The sequence below is a fragment of the Mesoplodon mirus genome (genome assembly GCF_964341445.2).
Source record: "Mesoplodon mirus genome assembly, chromosome: 2".
NCBI classification, from domain to species: Eukaryota; Metazoa; Chordata; class Mammalia; order Artiodactyla; family Ziphiidae; genus Mesoplodon; species Mesoplodon mirus.
This window is the reverse complement of record NC_138977.1, coordinates 90999754-91023677: the sequence shown is the minus strand read 5'-3', so window position 1 is coordinate 91023677 and position 23924 is coordinate 90999754. Positions and strand designations below refer to the sequence as shown.

General features: G+C 34.0%; 1 protein-coding gene across 15 annotated transcripts in view; it reads right to left on the bottom strand.

The window, feature by feature from the left end:
* The window catches only part of FIP1L1 (factor interacting with PAPOLA and CPSF1), a 70036-nt gene that overhangs the window by 21691 nt on the left and 24421 nt on the right, over positions 1-23924 (bottom strand). For 8 of the 15 annotated variants that reach the window (XM_082630733.1, XM_082630728.1, XM_082630735.1 and 5 more), the window contains 3 exons: positions 21270-21377; positions 13954-14047; positions 11830-11986 (listed from right to left, as the gene is read on the bottom strand). In XM_082630733.1, coding sequence (XP_082486859.1) covers positions 11830-11986; positions 13954-14047; positions 21270-21377 — 359 coding nt within the window. The remainder of the gene's footprint in view (positions 1-11829; positions 11987-13953; positions 14048-21269; positions 21378-23924) is intronic. The other 7 variants (XM_082630741.1, XM_082630734.1, XM_082630742.1 and 4 more) reach the window with 1 other exon arrangement.

Here is a 23924-nt window from a genome sequence, read left to right as displayed (position 1 = left end):
TACTTCTATAGAAGTCAGTAAATACTAATTTGAGTGACTCTCACTCATTAGCACACATTATAAACTTTAAGAAATAAGCTATGTATAAACATTCTCAATTTACATTGGTCAAATGTGCCCATAAATCCTAATTTAAAATTTATGTGTCATGCAAATTATAACAGTTTCGTGTTTGAAGAAAAACGACATTTCTAAGTAGAAAAATTTTAAAAATAAATAACTTTTTCAAGGAACATTTTATACCACAATAACTTCAACAAAGTCAGAATGGTTTACTAAATCCAATCTTAAAAACTGCATCAAAACTATTCCCAAAGAGGAAAAAGTAATCTAATTCATTAACTAAATGCATAAGAAAAAATAATGAAAAAAACTGCTTTCAAGAGTTTGCTTGTCAATGAAACATCTGCCAATAATTTATTTAAACTTTTTCTGTGCATGTTTTACCAGAATAAGAGGTTTATACAAAAAGATCTTAAAGCAGCAAGTGGCCTTAAAATGGAGAATGAAGCACCTTATTGAACCACCCATGCAATAAAAGGATATGCTAAACTTACAAAACCAAGAAGACTGAAAAAGATATATAAGGCAGCCATCATGTTTCAAAAATCATTAGGCATCCACAAGTCTACTAAAATGAGCTACACTTCATGGTAATTCTCATCCATCCTGAGGTACCTTGCTGCTTCCTATATTACTAAGCTAAAAGAATCCAGCAAACAATACAAACTAGCAGAGTCCCAGACACCAAACTAAATGGGAAATTAAGGAAGGTAGAGCATATTAAATGTTCTTAATGTCTACTATTACTTGATTTTCTTTAGAACAGTATAGATTTTTTTAGAGCACTACTGGACTTCACTATGTGACCTAGTTTTCACATTTAAATACATGACTATTTAAATGAATGACTATTGTCCTAGGTGTGTAAGATAAAAAAACCATACCAAATTCAGCAACCCACTCTGTAATCCTAATAACTTTACCTAAGTAAATACACAAGCAACATGCATCACTTCAGCTAACTACAATGTGAATTCATGTGAAGTAAGAAAATACTAATCAGCCCTCTCAAAATTTATTCCTCAAAAACATTTATCAAACTTCACAAAACATAAAAATAAAAGAATATAATCAAACTATTAAGTATGCTATGAAGGTAGTTAAAATTACAAACATTTTGCTTTAAATTTTAATCTTACTACAGTAGTATCATAGGACAGATTTTTAAAAAATCAACTGAAAAGGATTAAGAACACAAAAATTATGCAACATAGACAGACAGATATAGATGTCTTTCCAAACAGTATCTACACATCAGAAAGCTGGCATGAGAACTTATAAAGGGTCCTTCTTGTGAGACCTATATTTCATCTAAGATAATTCAATGCAAATCTTTATTGGTAAGTGTTCACTGAAACAGAACTTAAGAGTTGATGAAACACTATACAATCCATTGTTTGACAATTAGCAAATGTATTTTCAAAATTCTACTAAGAAAATATGTAATATAATGTTAAACCAACAGAATTTTCATCTAAAATAATCACCGTTTGGTATTCGACTTTTGTTAACAAAAGAAACAGTGTAATGAAAAAGAAAATGCATCTCAAAATTCCCGGTCCTGTCTCCCTCAACAATCCCACCTTTCCTGGCCAACATACATGCTGCCCAGCCAACAGGTTTGAAATACACAAAGCATGCACTGTGTTTCTTTTTTGTATCCTTTATCTGTAAAATGAGTAGGAAAAAAATGTTTGTTTTCCTGGAAAGTTTTGCATACAATAGTAAAAGCAAGATTTCTATTACAGGCCAAAAGTTTTTGGAAAAGTGATATTCAAGTTCTAAAGGGAATGAATAGATTAGTGGTTTTGAAACTTCAGTGGCCATCAGAATCACCTCAAGAATTTGTTTTTTCTGTTGTTGTTTTTTTACATCTTTATTGGAGTATAATTGCTTTACAATGGTGTGTTAGTTTCTGCTTTATAACAAAGTGAATCAGTTATACATATACATATGTTCCCATATCTCTTCCCTCTTGCGTCTCCCTCCCTCCCACCCTCCCTATCCCGCCCCTCTAGGTGGTCACAAAGCACCGACCTGATCTCCCTGTGCTATATGGCTGCTTCCCACTAGCTATTTTACGTTTGGTAGTGTATATATGTCCATGCCACTCTCTCGCTTTGTCACAGCTTACCCTTCCCCCTCCCCATATCTTCAAGTCCATTCTCTAGTAGGTCTGTGTCTTTATTCCTGTCTTACCCCTAGGTTCTTCATGACATTTTTTTTTCTTAAATTCCATATATATGTGTTAGCATACGGTAATTGTCTTTCTCTTTCTGACTTACTTCACTCTGTATGACAGACTCTAGGTCCATCCACCTCATTACAAATAGCTCAATTTCGTTTCTTTTTATGGCTGAGTGATATTCCATTGTATATACGTGCCACATCTTCTTTATCCATTCATCCGATGATGGACACTTAGGTTGTTTCCATCTCTGGGCTATTGTAAATAGAGCTGCGATGAACATTTTAGTACATGACTCTTTTTGCATTATGGTTTTCTCAGGGTATATGCCCAGTAGTGGGATTGCTGGGTCATATGGTCATTCTATTTGTAGTTTTTTAAGGAACCTCCATACTATTCTCCATAGTGGCTGTAAAGAATTTGTTAAAACACAGATTGCTGGGCCCCTCCCCTAGAATTTCTGATTCAGTAGGTCTGGAGTGAGGCAGAGAATTTGCATCCCCAACAGGGAGATGATGATGTTGCTGACCAGAGACCATACTTTGCAAATCACTGGATTACATCCAAACTTCTCTACTAATTGCACTGCTGAGCACCTCAATATTCAAAACACATAAAATAAATTCCGTTTCAAAGTTTTATGAAACAAACAAAGCATGTGACATTCTTAAGTAAAACAGTACAGCTCTATGACAGCCTATACTATCTGGCATCTTCAAAAGAAAGAGAATAGGATTTAACTAATTCCAGTATATAATAAGTACTTGTAAATGTAAAGAAGTACAGCACCTAAAATCCTACTTAGGGACTGAAGGAATTGATGCAAAGAAACAGAAAGGCAGCAGACCAGCAAAACGTCATATCAAAAGGAACTCATCTATATTTCAAAAATTCTCACAAAGTTAACAGAGGCTCTGTACTCAAAAGATAAATGAATAAAAATTATCTATGAATGCATTCTCAATGTATCCCATCATTATTTTATATAGCTATGGCAAAAAAGAGTTATGTGATAGGCAATCTCTGACATGGCTTCCAGTGATCCCTGCCTCCTGGTATTCATGTCTTTTTATACCTCTGGTATTTATATCCTCCCCTTGAGTGTGGGCTAGATATAATGACTTATTTCTAACAAGCGAAATACAGCAAAAATGATGGGATGTCACTTCCGTGACTAGGTTACAAAAGAGAGTGACTTCTATTTTGCTGGTTTCCTCTATTGTGTTCTCAGCATTCACGCTTTGATGAAGCAAGCTACCGCGCTGGAGAGGAAGTGAATCTTTTCAACAAAGAGGTCAGTGAACTTGAACAGAAATCTTTTCTTAGTCGAGCCTTTGAGATGACCATCTCAAAGCCTGTGAGAGAACTTGAAGCAGAGGACCAGCTAAGCTGTCCCCACATTCCTAACCCACAAACACTGTTCAATAATAAATGTATGTTGTTTTAAGCCACTATGTTCTACAGTAATTTGTTATGGAGCAAGAGCTAACTAATACATATAGTTACTACCTATCATTTCTCTATTCAGTTCAAATGAAAGAAAAAAGCACAGCAGAAGAACTATGTGAACTATGCTTCCTATTTCTCACTTGTAAATTACAAATTTCATCAACACTAGTATGTTACAAATAGATAGCCTGATCACTTTCCTTATGTCTCACCAATTTCTACTTTCAAGTAATCAAGCTCGTAAGTAAAGTCTGCACAAAAAAACTGAGTACAAAAAGTTGTATAAAAATCTTTAAATATTACCTTCCACCACATGCTTTTCTATTCATCAATATTTTAAATACTATATATACACATACATCATCTACCATGTACCCTTTAAAAAAAACCAGGATGTAGACTACTATAAAACTATTTCTTAATAAAGTAAAATAATCACAAAGGTGCAAAAAGGAATGGAAGTAAAGCAACTCTATGCCAATAAAATGGACAACCTGGAAGAAATGGACAAATTCTTAGAAATGCACAACCTGCCAAGACTGACTCAGGAAGAAATAGAAAATATGAATAGACCAATCACAAGCACTGAAATTGAAACTGTGATTAAAAATCTTCCATCAAACAAAAGCCCAGGACCAGATGGCTTCACAGGCGAATTCTATCAAACATTTAGAGAAGAGCTAACACCTATCCTTCTCAAACTCTTCCAAACAATATCAGAGGAAGGAACACTCCCAAACTCATTCTACGAGGCCACCATCACCTTGATACCAAAACCAGGCAAGGATGTCACAAAGAAAGAAAACTACAGGCCAATATCACTGATGAACATAGATGCAAAAATCCTCAATAAAATACTAGCAAACAGAATCCAACAGCATATTAAAAGGATCATACACCATGATCAAGTGGGGTTTATTCCAGGAATGCAAGGATTCTTCAATATACGCAAATCAATCAATGTGATACACCATATTAACAAGTTGAAGGAGAAAAACCATATGATCATCTCAATAGATGCAGAGAAAGCTTTCGACAAAATTCAACACCCATTTATGATAAAAACCCTGCAGAAAGTAGGCATAGAGGGATCTTTCCTCAACATAATAAAGGCCATATATGACAAACCCACAGCCAACATTGTCCTCAATGGTGAAAAACTGAAACCATTTCCACTAAGATCAGGAACAAGACAAGGTTGCCCACTCTCACCACTCTTATTCAACATAGTTTTGGAAGTTTTAGCCACAGCAATCAGAGAAGAAAAGGAAATAAAAGGAATCCAAATCGGAAAAGAAGAAGTAAAGCTCTCACTGTTTGCAGATGACATGATACTGTACATAGAGAATCCTAAAGATGCTACCGAAAAACTACTAGAGCTAATCAATGAATTTGGTAAAGTAGCAGGATACAAAATTAATGTACAGAAATCTCTGGCATTCCTGTACACTAATGATGAAAAATCTGAAAATGAAATCAAGAAAACACTCCCATTTACCATTGCAACAAAAAGAATAAAATATCTAGGAATAAACCTACCTAAGGAGACAAAAGACCTGTATGCAGAAAATTATAAGACACTGATGAAAGAAATTAAAGAAGATACAAATAGATGGAGAGATATACCATGCTCCTGGATTGGAAGAATCAATATTGTGAAAATGACTGTACTACCCAAAGCAATCTACAGATTCAATGCAATCCCTATCAAACTACCACTGGCATTTTTCACAGAACTAGAACAAAAAATTTCAAAATTTGTTTGGAAAAACAAAAGACCCCGAATAGCCAAAGCAATCTTGAGAACGAAAAACGGAGCTGGAGGAATCAGGCTCCCTGACTTCAGACTATACTACAAAGCTACAGTAATTAAGACAGTGTGGTACTGGCATAAAAACAGAAAGATAGATCAGTGGATCAGGATAGAAAGCCCAGAGATAAACCCATGCACATATGGCCAACTTATCTTTGATAAAGGAGGCAGGAATGTACAGTGGAGAAAGGACAGCCTCTTCAATAAGTGGTGCTGGGAAAACTGGACAAGGACATGTAAAAGTCTGAGATTAGATCATTCCCTAACACCATACACAAAAATAAGCTCAAAATGGATTAAAGACTTAAATGTAAGGCCAGAAACTATCAAACTCTTAGAGGAAAACATAGGTAGAACACTCTATGACATAAATCACAGCAAGATCCTTTTGGACCCACCTCCTAGAGAAATGGAAATAAAAACAAAGATAAACAAATGGGACCTAATGAAACTTCAAAGCTTTTGCACAGCAAAGGAAACCATAAACAAGACCAAATGACAACCCTCAGAATGGGAGAAAATATTTGCAAATGAAGCAACTGACAAAGGATTAATCTCCAAAATTTATAAACAGCTCATGCAGCTCAATAGCAAAAAAACAAACAACCCAATCCAAAAATGGGCAGAAGACTTAAATAGGCATTTCTCCAAAGAAGATATACAGACTGCCAACAAACACATGAAAGAATGCTCAACATCATTAATCATCAGAGAAATGCAAATCAAAACTACAATGAGATATCATCTCACACCAGTCAGAATGGCCATCATCAAGAAATCTAGAAACAATAAATGCTGGAGAGGGTGTGGAGAAAAGGGAACACTCTTGCACTGCTGGTGGGAATGTGAATTGGTACAGCCACTATGGAGAACAGTATGGAGGTTCCTTAAAAAACTACAAATAGAACTACCATATGACCCAGCAATCCCACTACTAGGCATATACCCTGAGAAAACCATAATTCAAAAAGAGACATGTACCAAAATGTTCATTGCAGCTCTATTCACAATAGCCCGGAGATGGAAACAACCTAAGTGTCCATCATCGGATGAATGGATAAAGAAGATGTGGCACATATATACAATGGAATATTACTCAGCCATAAAAAGAAACGAAACTGAGCTATTTGTAATGAGGTGGATAGACCTAGAGTCTGTCATACAGAGTGAAGTAAGTCAGAAAGAGAAAGACAAATACCGTATGCTAACACACATATACGGAATTTTAAAAAAAAAAAATGGCATGAAGAACCTAGGGGTAAAACGGGAATAAAGACACAGACCTACTTGAGAATGGACTTGAGGATATGGGGAGGGGGAAGGGTAAGCTGTGACAAAGCGAAAGAGAGGCATGGACATATATACACTACCAAACGTGGGGTAGATAGATGGTGGGAAGCGGCCGCATGGCACGGGGAGATCAGCTCGGTGCTTTGTGACCGCCTGGAGGGGTGGGATGGGGAGGGTGGGAGGGAGGGAGATGCATGAGGGAAGGGATGTGGGAACAGATGTATGTGTATGACTGATTCACTTTGTTATAAAGCAGAAACTAATAAAAAATTAAAAAAAAAAAAAAAAAAAAAAAAGGAATGGAAGTAATTTTAAAGAAAAAATATGTTAAAAGGTGCTATGGTCACTAAACTTAAAGCAACAAAAATAGTTATCAGCATACTCCACACCTAAGAAGTAAAAAAGATAATTTTACATTAACTATAAAATGGGTGAACTATTTTATCTTTATTAAGATCTCTTACTCCTCCTATTATAAAGTAATCTAAAAGCCTACGGAAAACAAAAATTCTATGTTAGACAAATAAAAACGTCTGATAGAAATATCAATATTTTTACAAATAACCTGTAAAGGAATTAATCTCTACAAGCTCACATCTAATGGCAAAGTGACAGGAAGAGTAGCACAAACAAAAGGCAAATATTAAACCATAATTCAATTCTACAAAATACAGCATCTATGGTGTATTAAAAATATAACTATTATAAAGGGAGCATCCATGGGGAAAAAAGACGTTTAAAAAAATCAACATCTTGAAGGAGCTTTTATTTTCTATTAAAACTTAAATTTAAATTAACTTTAATTGTGCCAAAAAACAGTATTCGTTACAGATAACTTAGCATTATACCCTACTTTGAGTTTACTGAAAACACTGAGAGACTCTTGGTTTTTTAAAAAAATATAGAAAAACACAACAAAATAGAAAACGAGTACAGTTCTCAAAAACTTCAAGAAATTATTTTTCAAAAGGTATTTCTAGAAACTACATGTTTATAATGCTTACATTTTTGGCAAACAGCATCAGTTAATATGTGGATTTGCTGTGTAAGACCAAAAATCTTCATGGAACTATAAAATCAGCTTAATAAATGTTATATTCACAAAATAGCTTCTCAAATAAAGGGACAAAATTGTACTTCCTCAAGGATGCAGAAAATACTCATCGAATACAGGCCAAGCTTCTGACAAAGCAGCAGTTCTCAAAGTGTTATCTGGAGCTTCCTGGGCATCCCAAAGGCCCTTCTAGGAATCTGCAAGGTCAAAACTCCTTTCATAAACACTAGGATGTTATTTGCCATTTTCATGCTCATTCTCTTGCAAGTGTACAATGAAGTTTTCCAGAGGCTACATGACATGTGAAATCACAATAGATTTAATGTGGAAGCAAATAAGAGAATCCGGTTTTTTTCTATTAAGCCACATAGTAAAGAGATTTGCAAAAGTGTAAAACAAGGCCACTGTTTGCACTAAATGTTTTTTGTCGTTCTGGAAAAATAATTTTTCATAAAAATGTTCTTAATATGTAATGGGATTATTATGCATACTCTCAAAATAATATTTTAAATATAATATTTTAATTTCTCAGGTTTAATTTCTAATAAAAAATAGATATAACACACATAAATAAAAGCCCTCTGGGGTCTACAGTAATTTTTAAGAGTATAAAGGGGTCTGTAACCAAAACATTTGCTAGCTGCTGTGCTAGAAACCATACTGCTAACAGGAAAATAATCTAATTTTAGATTATCTAATAATCTAATTTTCTGGTTCACTAGAAAATGAAAATAATAGATTTTCCGAAAATGAAGGAAGATCTTGAATAATGAGTGTTTGTTTTCAAGCTACTGTTAGTATGGTGGCAAGGAACCATATTAAATACTTTTTCATTAAAAAAAGCTAATCCAGAACTCACAACATTCATTTAGGACCTTACATGTTTGTTGTACTCTCCAAAACAAAACCTCCTCTGCTCTCCGTACAAATCCATTGTGGCCAGAAATACGATCTTGGCCTGTCACTTTCATGTATGTTCTAGATGTATGTGTATTTGAGGGGGAGAGGAAGCAACACACCTCTTCTTTTCTGTTAACTATCTGAAAGTAAAAGTCCCTTGAATGAAGCTGTCTCTATCAATTCATTGTTGCTAAGGAGTAACTGTCCACTCATGCAAGAAGCCACATCTGTAAACCTCCAAGAGCTGACCATAAATTTAATCCTCCACACCAAGGCGTTTCTGAGAGTGAATAGTAATAATTAAGCTGGGACAAAACATATAATAGGACTATTCCAAGCAAATCTGGATAACACCCCAAATTAAGGGCATAATACATCATTACTATATTTGTTCCATCATATACAGAACTACAGTCTTAAAAACTTAAACATTTGAAAGCTAATGTTAACAAATGCAACACTAAAATGTTCAAATTAATTCTCCAAAGATTTTTTTTCATTTTTCCTTTTTTTATTTCTCAAGGAAGCAAAAAGATAACCCAAGGTTTCTCAAAGACAAATGGAGTACTTTTTAAGGCAGTACTTACAAAACGACTCCTGAACCACAGCTTTCTTTCACTAGTTGCTTATGTTTCTTAAGGTGATCTAAATTACAGCAAACTCTACAGAATATACTGTAATCATGTGACTCTGTGGTAAGTGGTAACTGAAAATGTGGCTTTAATCAAGGCCTACATTCATCTGGTATATGTATATATATATCTATGCAGCCATACTTTAGTTTAAAGCCAGTGCTCATTCTGATTAATAAGTGCCTGTACCAACTGTCAATCTGAAAATCCCTTTGGTGTTATGGATACATAAATACCTTGTTAACTCAATTAGCTAACATATTAAGGGAATGTCAAGTATACACAGACCTCTGTGATTAGCGTTGCGGGGAAACATAAATGGAAATACACAGCCTATGCTCTCTCCAACAGCTCACAATCTAGTGAAATAAGGAGTAATCCAGATAGTCTCAACTTACAAATATTTGGTTTTAATATGAATTGGTATCTTTCCCTCACTACCACCCCCAGCAAATATACCACAGATAGGTACTGCTTAACCAGCATTAGAATTCATCTGAATATGTATTCCTTAAATGCTGACAGGATGACATGGAAATATTCTCTAAGGATAAGCATCAAAGGAAATCTGGACAGGTGTTTAAAATATGGAAAGCATGTAGCTGAAAATTAATATTAAATAGACAGCTTAAGCAATAATCACTGGTACTCTACAGTATAATGCCATAGATAAGCTAAACATAATTAAAAGATTTGTCATCCTTATAAACAGAGGTTATACAGCAAAGAAATAGAATGATTTTGCCATTTTGAAAAAGAACGCACATCCAGATAATGCCATTGCCTATCGATATCCTACAGGGCTTCTAAATATTCTTACACCAGGGAAGTATTTATTTTTTTATCATTAGTTCATACCACCTCTCTCTCACTTACTTTAATAAATAGCAAGTGTTGAAATATATGTTAGCCATCTGGGAATATACTATATTAGCTAGTAAACAAAAAATTCTTTTAAATCACCTTTAGTAGCTGGTAAAGCTTAAATAAGATTACAAAGCAATGTAGGGTAAAGACTGTAATCACATATATTGATCATCTTTTAGTCTCATTAAATCGAATACGTTCAAAACTATTTCTACATTTTATCTTTTTCATTGGGCAAAGAACTCATTTATGGATCACTAAGTCATCATTACTTTCTCTTTTCATATAGTTAATTCTCATCACATTAAAGATTCAAGAGTCACAGATCCAGGCACAACTTCTGAATGGGTTCGGATTCAGAACAAGCAATTTATTGTTGGAACAAGAAATTCACTGAACTTTAGAAATAATGTTCTCTGGAGTAACCTCTCCAGTCTTCTCTTTCCTCTATTTTTGAGACAACAGGTTCCCTAAGCCGTGGTCAGGTTTCATAATTATCCTTTTTGAAAGCAGAAGTAATCTCAGAAGAAAATCAAAGGCGTTGTGCTTGTGGGGCTAATGCAGTAGGTGAATTTTCGAGGCCAAGGATGAGTATTACAGGGAAGGATTAGTCACACCCTTTAAGTGCTTCTGTACTCTAATTACAATCACCACCGCTTAAAACAAAGACAACTCTCTTGAAAATGCAAAGTGAGTGGACAAGCCTCTCTAGTATAAACTGATTTTATTAATAGAAAGCAAATTTTAACATATGTAGCGCATGTAGTTCTGGTTAGGACCAGGAGCTAATTTTTAATATTTACTACTGGCATTCTCCCTAGGAAGAAAGTAATTATTATCTCAATCAATCCTGTTAGTTTCATTAAAAATTGATTAAAGGATATAAATATTGAAAGCCTATCGTGAATAAAATAACAAAGGTCTTCAGACAAAAGGATGAAAGTATAAAATTTGGTAATTATTTGTGAATTTTTTTCTACTGTCACTGATCTAGTTTTTAATAAATAACCAAAAGTGACTAAGAATATGATAAAAATTGACATTAGTTTTCTCTCTTGTGTAGTAGAAGTAAATATCAGATACCTGGCACCCAGAAAGTCTCCTAAAAGGAAACCAGTATACAAAGAAAGATGACCAGACAGACTGAGATTTTCATTTCAATCCCTTCACAGGACGTAATTTTTCTGACTTACGCCATTCTGAAAGTATCTTTAAATTTTTTTTCAAAACAAGTTAATATGATTCAATGTGAATTTATACATATACAACTAGCAACTTTAATTTGAGGATCACTATCATATTTTTGGATCACAATTTTAGTGTCTGTCCATTCTTCCCTATTTTAGTACATTGCTTCTTTGCTTTACTGAAAAAGTAAGACACGTATACATCTGTTTCAGTGTGAATCTACTGAAGATTTTACATAATCAATTTCATATTCTATTACTTTTAATGTAGTGCAATCAATGAAGATGCTATTTTAAAATACATACTTTAATTGTTAAATTCGAAATTTTAAAAACACTCATAGGTTATTTTTCTTTCAAAATCAAATGTCTTATTTACTATTTACCTGGTGGTGGAATCAGAGGTGGAGCAGTGCTGACAGTGGGAGGAGGCGGAAGAAATGGAGGAGGTGGAAGGTGAGTGGGAGGAGCTCCTGGAGGGAAAAATGGCGGTGGTTTGCTAAAATTGTTGTCTACTTCAGTAGCAGATCTTTCAGAAAGGACCTAAAATTAGAGCACAGTTAATTAAAAAGATGAATAAATGTTCTTATCTAAGATTAAACTCAGTAAATGAATCTCATTTAATCTAAGAAATAAGTTTTATTCACTTACATATATTCTGGGAAAGCAGGAGTAATTTTTCTATGTGTGTGATGTGTGCGTATATTATACAGATATTATACAGATGTGAGTATTCACTCTCAAACACACTTTTTAAAATGTTCATATTCAAAGCCTAGACAAAACTGAATCATTACAAATAAAATTCTTAAGGAATAATTGTTTTAAAAATATTCTAGGGCCTCCCTGGTGGCGCAGTGGTTGAGAGTCCGCCTGCCGATGCAGGGGATACGGGTTCGTGCCCCGGTCTGGGAGGATCCCATATGCCGCGGAGCGGCTGGGCCCGTGAGCCATGGCCGCTGGGCCTGCGCATCCGGAGCCTGTGCTCCGCAACGGGGGAGGCCACAACAGTGAGAGGCCCGCATACCGCAAAAAGAAAAAAAAAAAAAAAAAAAAAAAATATTCTAAATGAGACAATTAAGTACTTCATAAATAAAATGTAATGAGTATTATCTTTGTTACTCAACCAAAGTTAAAGTATTCAAATTAAGGCGATATAATCATTAGTCATAGATACCAACATTAAGAAATTAACGTGGCAAGAGAACCAGATATTCACTGTACCAAGGCCTGTCATTATCAGGTTGCAAAGTAAGAGACTATAAGGCATGCATCAATAGGGTGCAACTAACAGGCAGCCAGATACATAAAAAAACTTCTTCATGTGAGCCTTGTACCTTTAGGAACAAGGGTTTATACTTAAAAAGTAAAAGTATTTACAAAATATTGATCTATGTGAACAGGTAAGGGACAGAAACCAAACCTACAGGACAGTGGCACCTAGAAATTTGAATTTTTGACAAGCTCCCCAAGGGAATCTGATGTGCAAACATGTTTGAGAAAACTAGAAAAAACAGGCAACATGATGTTATATATTTAATTTATACTTTTCAAATCCTTGCTAGCTAAAGCATATCATCTAAACATATAATCTCCTTTCATTAACTTTTCCTACATTTAAGTACAGTAATTTTTATAAGGCTTATGCTGATAAGCCAGTTTTTAAAGTAGAAAGCAGTATTATTTTAAGAAAGCATGACATTTTAATGGTGGGGGTAAAAAAGAGGATTATCTTCCATTTTAGAAATAATTTACCTTAAAAGGTGCTAAAAAGAACATTTACATAATTTATTAAAGATAATAAAGAATCAAAACACTGGACATCTTTTAAAGTACTCAGAGAAAGAAAATAAATAATGAAAAAAAGTGTGGTCAAGCTAACAGCTGAAAGTCTCAATTACTCAAAGTTCAAACTTGAATTATATAAGCTATTAATAACTCATCTTCTTTCATTCTTTCACTTGAAAAGCAAAGAGATCTACTTCACCGAGAAATCTCACATTAAATAAATTATGGTATAGCCATACAATAAATCTATCATGAGGAGCTGTTAAATATTTTTAAGAATATGGGAAAATGTAAATGATAATTTTATATGGAAAAAAAAAAGGATACACAAAAATATAACCATAGTAGTATCTATCCCAATCTTGCTTAGTGACAAGGAAGGGATGTACCAAAATGTTAAGAGTGGTTATCTTTAGATGGCAGAACTATCGACGGTTTTATTTTCTTCTTTAAACTTTTCCCATATTTTCCTTTTTTAGTCCAATGAGCCTATATATCACATTTATAGCAAGGAAAAAAATATCTTACTGAAAAAGATCCAAAGGTTATAAATTTTAAATGGAACAGCTTTTGTAATAACATGGTGATTGATTCCACATTTTAAATCCCCTTTGTAGCATCTAAATCACCGTACACATAGCATAGTGCTATGAATGAATTAAATTAGAACACAGATATAATCCTTCATTTAAAAAAAAATAATAACTTTTAAAATACTAAACCTGTATGTTGCTGTTTTCATTTGCCCGTCGCCTTCCTTCTACTCGGCTGATAGTTATAGTCTGACCAATAACATCAATTGCCCCAGGTAATCTCCTGTAACATAAAAATTCAATCATTTCAGTTTCACCTAATTAGATGTTTGGACAATAACACAAATATTAGGTGAGAAATAAAGGCTAAAACCCTTTGCAATATAATTTAAAATAAAATCAGATCACAACACACATTGAAAAAACTTCACTTAGATCTCACTACTTTGCATAGTCATAAAAACTAAGTTTTATTAATAAGCTAAGACCAACACACCCAACAATGATCATAATGCTAAATTTTAAGTATTTTTGTAGGTTTTCTTCAAAATTTACTGTTTTTTAATAGTCTCCAAGTGAATTTATCTTTGTGGAACTGAATCAGTAGAAAATGTTAAACAAATGGAAATAAAAATTTTTGGCCACTATAATTGTAACACATATCATAGTTCTATTACAGAAATCTTAAAAATTCCTCAAAAGGGCTTGAAAAGAAATGATGCTCACTTTGATACATAAAGGTTATTTTCCTTAGTTATTTATTCTGAGAATTAGAAAAAATAAATAGGGAACCACTTTTTCATTCTTGATAACTTGCCTTTAGATAGAAAAATTCAAATATTTAAATGCCAGCCCCACCTCCAATTGTATTTACAACCATTAAAGTTTGTGAGTAGATGGAAAAACAGTCTATCACAAAATAATGCTGCAAATTTAATAGGAAAATCTAACAATAAAAGAAAATAAAATAACGTTTAAAGCCATTTTTACATGTAGCTAAGAACTTTATAAAAATATATATGCTTAACAAGATAACAGAAGTCACTTGTAGGAACTGGCAATGAAAAGTGGATGCAAATTAGATGAATTTCTCTTCACCTATATTTCAGTTCTGAACAATTCTGTTTTTAAAATTTTATAGAAGTAAAACAAAGTACCATAGATCCTTCAGGTCACCACAGTTAGGTTCCTAAAATGACTAATAACAGCAGCTACCAATTATTGAATGATTACATTCTATACCTAAACCTCAGAATAACCCTTAACTTAAAAAATTAATATATACTTGTTAGAGATGATAAAGCTAGAGCCAGAGTGATGTCACTGACCTCAGTAATGATTACATGGCAAAACTAACTTTCCTCCTGACTCCAAAGCCTCAGACCCCTTCCCTTGAGCCATGCTGCCTTCTAGCAAGATAAGCAGCCTTTGAAAAACTTAAGACTTTGGGAAATCAAGAACTACTGAAAGTATGTTTCAAGTAAACCTTGAAAAGTCCCATAAATAATTTTATGCTCACAAAAACAAGAAGAGAGAACTATAAAAAGTCTATAATGGCATTTGAAATGTCTGCAACTACATATTTAATTCCTGCTTACTAACCTGCCACTTAAGATTTCTGTTCATAACATTTAAAAAATGTTCAAGCCTTTCTGATTTTATGCCTAGGTCATTGACCACCTAGGTTCCCTCATGATCTCAAAGATCAAAAGTGATTTTACTTAACGTGTACCCTTCAGTGCAGCTGGGAAACTACCCTAACAGTCACACATTAGAAAAATTGAAATACTTCTGACAAAACAAATATTGCTCTTATTTTTGCCTAGAACTTAAAAGACTTACAAAGCTACGACCACTATAATTTCCTATCAAAGCACATGCCATCAGCTCTCCCATATATAAACACATCTCAGATCCAACAGCCCAAACGATAAAGGTGTATATTCTGAAACCAGGATTTCCCTCACCATTTATTACTACCTAAACTTCATAGTAAAAATCCTTATTTCTACCCATTTTCTTTTCCATTCTCTTCTATTCTCAATTGCTGGATTCTCCCCTCTCCATCTTCTTAAATTTATTCCCATCAAGAACAAATTCTCACAAATTTGTTTGGATTTGCAACTTGGATTATAAATTCTCTGAATTGTTAAAAGTAGCAAAAGGGGAAAGATTCTATAACCTTTGACCATGGATTTCTAACGACTTCTGCTTTCAAAAATTCTGGGACACATGGGAGTACTCATTTATTAAAGTTTATCTTCAATATGTTCAGAGATGTCTGATTACCTTTTTCAGCTTTAAATGGATTGCTCTATCACTAAAGATTCAAAATGGCAAATACTGTGTTTCTAAAACATACAGGACTTCCCTGGTGGTGCAGTGGTTAAGAATCTGCCTGCCAATGCGGGGGACACGGCTTCGAGCCCTGGCCCAGGAGGATCCCACATACCACGGAGCAACTGGGCCCGTGTGCCACAACTGCTGAGCCTGAGGTCTGGAGCCCACAAGCCACAACTGCTGAGCCCACGTGCCACAACTGCTGAGGCCTGCACGCCTGGAGCCCGTGCTTCGCAACGAGAGGCCACGACAATGAGAGGCCCATGCACCGCAGCGAGGAGTGGCCCCCCACTCACCGCCAACTGGAGAAAGCCTGCATACAGCAACGAAGACCCAACACAGCCATAAATAAATAAATATTTTTAAAAATAAATAAATAAAATGAAAACATACAAATGAGAAATTAGCCTTAATAAATGTATATCACTAGAGGGAGTCTAGAAAATTGCAATTCCTTACATGTCCATAATAGTAACAGCTCCTTGCCCAAGCATTTTTACCACACAAATTGATTTACCTTAATCAGAAATTTTGTTAGAAATATTTTACAACAGACACATATGTACCAAAGTAACAAAAATCACTTAATATTTAACACAGGTGAATAATTAAACATCAATTCTGATGTCACATTATGGAAAACAATATTGAACCATATTATTATTAAAATTTCTGATGTACCACTTTCTATTTCAATGAATAAAAAAATTTAGTAGAGCTTCACCATGAGGATCTACTGTAACTTGGATTTCTACATAGCACAGGTTTAACTGGGTTTACAAATTTGTTCAATAAGGCAGACAGCTAATGCAGTTATCAAGATTCTCTTCTCTATACTGGACTCAACCATAGAGTAAAAAGCTGAAAGACAGAGCAACTAACCACAGTGGACAGCTACAGTTTCATTAATCTACAGTTTAATACAGGCAGTGAATAGTCACAAAAACCTCTACCTATCCTCCTAGCACAGATGAATATGAAAACACCTCTGAAATTTTAGTGGAATTAAAATAAAATGACATATTTTGATGATTCTGATGTTCCAGAAAGGGTATGAGAGCTGCTTACATAGATACAATAGAAATCCTAAGAGTAACAAAATCACAACCAAGGGAAAACAGATAAAAGGTTAGTTATTAATCTTTGGCCACCAATTTATCTCTGAGCTTATTTTTTACCAGCCAAAATGAAGGACAGTCTTCATAACAAAAGTCTTTAATGTGCATTAAGAGAAAAACAAAGCACTAGCTCTGACGATTACTTTTCTTGGTAATAACAATTGCTAGTATTTATCGAACACTTACTTTGGTGCTAGGAAAGCACTGTTCTAAGCACTTTATATAGATTTACTCCTCATAATAATCCTATGAGGTAGCAACTATTATTATTCCCATTTTAAAGATGAAAGTAAAAAAGAAAAAAGTTTCTCCGCTGAGTCCATCTTAAGTGAAAGTATGATAGAGTACAGTAGTTTTTAAACTTTTTAAACCACAAAACAGTTATTTAGGAAATACATTTTGCACAGCAATCCAGTATATATATTATATTAAAAAAGGTTCATAAAACAGTACTTACTTACACTTACTATAAAGGAAAAATAACATTAATATCAAATATGATTTTATTAATATTTACAAATAAGACAGGAAAAAAACCAAAATAAAACCAAGAAATATTTGGTGGCTGAGACCAGCAAATTGATTTCACACCCCACTAATGGATTAGGGGTTCTCAACTTGGCCTGAACATCAGAATCATCTAGAGAGCGTTTAAGGCCCCCAATGCCCAGAGTGCACACCAAATAGTTAAATCTGAGTCTCTCAGGCCGAAGCACCAATATTTTTTGTAGCTCGCCATGTAACCCCAATACAGAGCTAAAGTCGAGGACTACAACTAATGGCATGCCCAAAGAAGAGACTTATATTTTGTCCTCTTCTAGAAAGAACTTAAAGTAGTTAATAAAAATTAATGTTTTTATTACTCAATAAATTTAAAGTCATATCTATAAAGGTTTAACAATTATGGTAAGGATTTCATTACATACATATTTTCATATTGATCTTTTGAGTTCTGTGGACAGACAGTACTGCTTCTATACTTACATTCTATTTTTCAAGTGGAGACTTCTTAATAAAAAATAATTCTCTCTAGAAAAGTGATACACGTCCAAAAAAAAAAATCACAGAATTTAAAAACTGTCTTCAGGACATGTAATTTCCTATCACACCATATTCAAAGAGACTGGTAAAGCCTATGATGGGAGCAGAGATCCAAAGGGAACTAACACTTTAGTGGTGCCCTGCAATAGCATTTTCACAGGCTTAAAAATTATTTCATCTGTAAGTACATTGAAAGTAAGGTGTAAGTCCAATCAGTTTCATTTTCACAGATGTGGAAAGAGGCTCTTTTGTGAAGTACCGCGCTAACGTCAATATTCAGGCTTGGGTATGACCAACTCCAAACCCCTCCTACCCACAGAATGTTTTCCACGCTAATTTTCTGGGTCCTGAATTTTTAAAATGTCACGTTACTTGTTAAGCTATATTAAAAACAAACAAAAAACCTTGAATACTTAAAGGTGAAATATGCTAAAATTTGACTCACTGGAGGACATAAATTGTGTTTATTAGGGCAGCCAAGTTTACTTACTTTTGTGCAGAGTTTGGAATAAAGCTTTACCAGCCATATTTATGCTTAGTTGCATTTTTTAAATGTATCACTGACAGGAAAAGATATGTTTCTACAGGTAATTAAAAAAAAAAGGCCTTCATATGTCCAATCACATAAAATCTTACAAGCTACACAATATAGCAACATGCATTCAGAGTGCTCAAATGCTATGAAGTACAGGTACATTTTTTCAGTAAACGATTTCATCAAGACATAACAGTAAGCAGCAAGAACAAATGAGGGAGTCAATCTTAGATTTAATGTTCATTTAACATCCACTTTTAAGTTTTGTTTGTCTATTTATAAAACATGCGAGCAGGTTTAAATATCTTAGTGATTATACATTGTAAAACAATTTTTAACTATTCCTCCTTCAAGAGTCTGGGTTAGTTTAAAAGTATTCTGATATTGGAAAACAAGCTTAATAAAACAACCTAGAATTTGCAACTAATTACCTAAAAGGAGCATAGTTTAAGATTGTAAAATGGAAACAAAATACAGAAATAAATTGGACACTGGCATAAGGTTATAGCAATCATCCACATTGCCTATTCCAATTTTCTGTGTTCATTAAAACGACTTCATTCTTCTCATTAATTCGCTTTACAAGAGTTACAAATCTGTACAAAACAAACTTGCACCAATAAAATGTTATTGTTATATACTATAGTTAGCTTAAAGATTTAAAAAACACAATAATATATAAATTAAGAGTAACAGGGTGAGAAAAGTCTGGGTCTCCAAATACAGTAATTTATGAAAAGGATCTCAACCATCATTTAATCGTTCTTTACAAAGAGACTTGAGGAATGCTTTAAAATAAACTCCCCATTTCTCAGTTACATTAATTACAAGAGCTGGAATCTCATTTGTTATCGTATGCTATAAGAAAGTGTATGTAGCTTTCATCTACAGTTATTTTTTCTTTTTAATTTTTAATTTTCAAAAGCACAAAATACATACTGAAAATACAGTGTCAAATTTCCTACTACCTATACTCCCTGAGACTAATCACAAAATCAGAATAGGGAGTTTTCTGAGTTACCAAACCATCTTTTGGGGCACGGGGGGAGGGGGGGTGGGAAGCCAGGGGGAAGTTATATAGTCTAAGTACTGAAATGTATCACTTTCAGATTTAAAAACCAATATTTTCCTTATAAAATGGCCAATTTATTTCAAGAAATAAACTGTTATATCAAAAGCATAACTATTTTAAGATAAAAATTATAAGTCAAATGGTTTATATAAAAGAAATTTCAGATGTTAAAGTAATAGCAGCATGGGACTTCCCTGGTGGCGCAGTGGTTAAGCATCTGTCTGCCAATGCAGGGGATACGGGTTCGAGCCCTAGTTGGGGAAGATCCCACATGCCGGGGAGCAACTAAGCCTGTGCACCACAACTACCGAGCCTGTACTCTAAAGCCCGCGAGCCACAGCTACTGAAGCCAGTGCGCCTAGAGCCCGAGCTCCGCAACAAGAGAAGCCACCGCAATGAGAAGCCCGCGCACTGCAACGAAGAGTAGCCCGCGCTCACCACAACTAGAGAAAGCCCACGTAGCAACGAAGACCCAGCTCAGCCAAAAATAAAATAAAATAAATTCATAAAAAACAAAACAAAACACACATTAATACAGCATCAAGCTGCCCAGGAAGAAAGCTTTAAATTCTTTACCAACGAAAACAAACAAAATACACTCCCATATACTATTACCTTATTTAAAACTTCAAGCGATAAATTAAGAAGGTATCTTAGTCTGTATTTCTAGTCAAGCAAAGTATAACTGCTTAGATTGTATAGTCAAGCAAAGTATAGCTGCTTATTGTTGGCAAAACATTTTCATACCCTAACACACTTGCTTCTCATTATATCGCTTAGGATAGAAATTATTATTCCCATTTTCACAGGCTCAGAGTTTACAATATCCATCCAAGGTTTGTATGCTTTGTAAATTTAAGATGTAGAACACAAACCAAAATTCTACGGAGGATGGATTATGAATAAAAAGCATAGCAACAATAAGGGAGATAGTACTTCCTAGACCCACTTAATAGAATGGCAGGTTTATGCACTGTAGTTGGGAAATAAAGATTGGAAAGATTCAATGGCGTCCAATTTTATAGGTCCTAAAGACCGGCTCAGAGAGCTAAATTTTATTCCAGATAGTGAAAAGCACCCAGGGGTTTTTGAATAGGGTATGATACGAGAAAGGAAAATTAAACCTGCAGCAAGGGGAAGGAAAACATTTATTGAGCACCCATTAGCATGGTTCCAGGTGATTTATGTTATAAAAAGCTAGAGAGACAAGGAGCGAGACATGAGGTGATAAGGGCTGATTCATAAGGTAAGTGTAAAAACCCCCAATTCTATACTGAAACAGTGTAATTCAGGGGGGAAAATGGTACAGCCTAGTCAAAATTTATTATCTTTCTAATGAGATAAAACAACACTGATGACCTAAACATCAGGAGTATCCAATGTTTAAAAATAGCCTTACCTTAGATCAGGTGATTCGGCCCTCCCATATTGATCCTGCCACTTCCCAACGCTTGAATTGGCTTTTTTGGAGGCAGTACTTGTCTGAGACTGAGAAGAGGTGCTGTTTCTGGTGAGATAAATTTTCTATGTTTTTTCTTACATACTGTTGCCTCTGACCCCCCTTGTTCTGTTTCTTTTTTCCTTGACATACTTTTTCTAAAGTCCTTTAGCATGTTCCGATAGTATCATTCTCTTCAAGTTATATGAAATACTTGTTGTGGAACTAAGACTGCTAGTGGTATTCAAATATAGATGTCTTTGTTATCAACATTTTATTAATTCTAGAATATTTTTAGAAATACTTCTCAACATAGACAGTATGATGTCAAAATGCAGAAATGAGAAAAGAACCAAAGGCTTACTTCAGGTTATATATATTATCCAGAAATAAATTTCAGTGCTTTTACAAATTAATAACATTAATTTCTGCAGTTTCATAAAACCTTATTTGAAATGTTGGTGTTTCTTTCCCTAATTCTTCAATAATAGAAGTAAATATTGTTAGTGTAACCAGTTAACAGCAACATTCTGTGTTTCATAAAAGCCTATATTAAATATATATTTCATTAAAATTCCATTTCAGAATAATTAAAGTCTTTCAAAGTAAAATTCTAAAAAAAGTTAATTTTATCCCTGGTGTTCACCTATTTACACTCTTGCCAATCCTTTAAAGGAGTAATAAGACACTCTTTCAAAGCAATAGGAAAAACATGTTTATGTAGCTGCTTATTTATGTAAAAAAAAACAACACAGGAAGAACAAGCCAGTAACTAGATGAAATGAAATTGTTTATTGACAGGAGTGAAAAAAATTGCGAAAAGAGTGACTAATATGAATATACTTTTGGATAGTCTTGCCTTTGGAACTATGTTAAATGTTCTAGATATGTAGAAAGTAAGTCAATAAGCATGGAGGAAAAGAAATGTTAATACTGAACAGAAACAAACAATGGATCAAATTATCTTTTAAGTGATTAATACATATAACTACTCTGAAGGAAAATTTTGAACACAATATTTTAACTATATACCCTCAATCTAAGAAAAAGAAAAATTGAAAGAAATCTTGAACTCTATTTAATAGGTTTGTTTTTTGTAATGGTAAGTGCACAGTTCTAATCTATTTTGTGTGCATTTCAGTATTAAGCAAATGAGTGTATATATTGAACTTGTTGGAACTAGGTTCTCACTGTGGGAAAAAGGAAGATGCAATACAAAATAGGGAAAGAGGAGTAGAACCTGTGGTGTCAAACTAGAAGTAAAAGAAACATGACTATATGATTAAAATTTTATAAAAATAACATACATATGTCAATTTCACATTGAAATTGCTTGCTTTTTCCTAGCTCTGAGTGCTGGAAAGACCTAGAAATAGTGACACCCCAAGAGCAATGAGCATAACTATTGCCAAGACCGTGGTTTCTAATTACCATTTCCCACTAAAAAGCATCAGGATTCCTTCAAGAAATGACTGCTTCTAGGGAAGGGGCAGGGAAAGTACAACATAAGATGGAAACATCAGAAAATAAAGAAATCCTCAAAAAAAGATGATGGGGACATGTCAAAAGGTCAGAGGAGCCAGTGTGAAGAGGCTCCCACAGACCAAATCTGGAACAATTTGAGCATCAATATGAATTACAGTATACATATATGTGTGTGTATACATATACGTGTGTGTGTATGTATATATATAGTTTATATACCCCATTTATAACTCTCTCACACATAAAATAAAAATTAATGGGTCTAATAATAAATAAGTAGGTGAGGGAGGTGGAAAAGCTCATTTTTAAAGTAGAATGCCAACTAATAAATGTAACAGGAATAACAGAGTTAGACAATGACTACTTTCAGTCATTACAGTAATAATTGATTAAATCAAAAATCATAAACGGACATTAAAATTCATGGAAAGTTCAAAGACAAACAGAATATTTATGCAGTCTCCTCACAGATTACTTATTTATACAGTAACTTTGCAGAAACGCAAAGGACACCACCACGACTAAGTAATTAAAGTTATCACCACTAAAAATGGGACAAACTGACATCATGTACCTACAGGCTGATTCACTGAGAATACCACATTACTTATGTAGTATTCCTGCCCCCAAAGCAAAGCCTGAATCTAATAACGTGGGAACATCAAGCAAACCCAGACTGAAGGATGATTTACAAAATAACCAGACTGTACTCTTCAAGTCAATGTCAACAAAGAATGTTCAAGAAGCTGTCCCAGATCAATAAAGAGATAAAGGAGTTAATTGTAACGAATAATCCTGGACTAAATCCTAAATCAAGGAGGAAAGAAAAGAACTGCCATGAAAGATATTATTGAAATAATCAGCAAAATTTATGGCTTGTATATTAAAGTACTGATTCATTATGAGATGTTCTGACATTGATTAACTGTTTCCTATAATTACGGAACACAATGTCTTTGTTCTTAGGAAATATATGCTGAAGTACTCAGGGGTAAAAGGGCACCATGTCTACAATTAGCATTCAAATGGTTAAGGAAAAAAATATTTTTGAGAAATTATAAAGCAAATATGGCAAAATGTAAACAACTGGTGAATCTGACTGAACAGTGTGTAGACTTTAATACTTTCCTT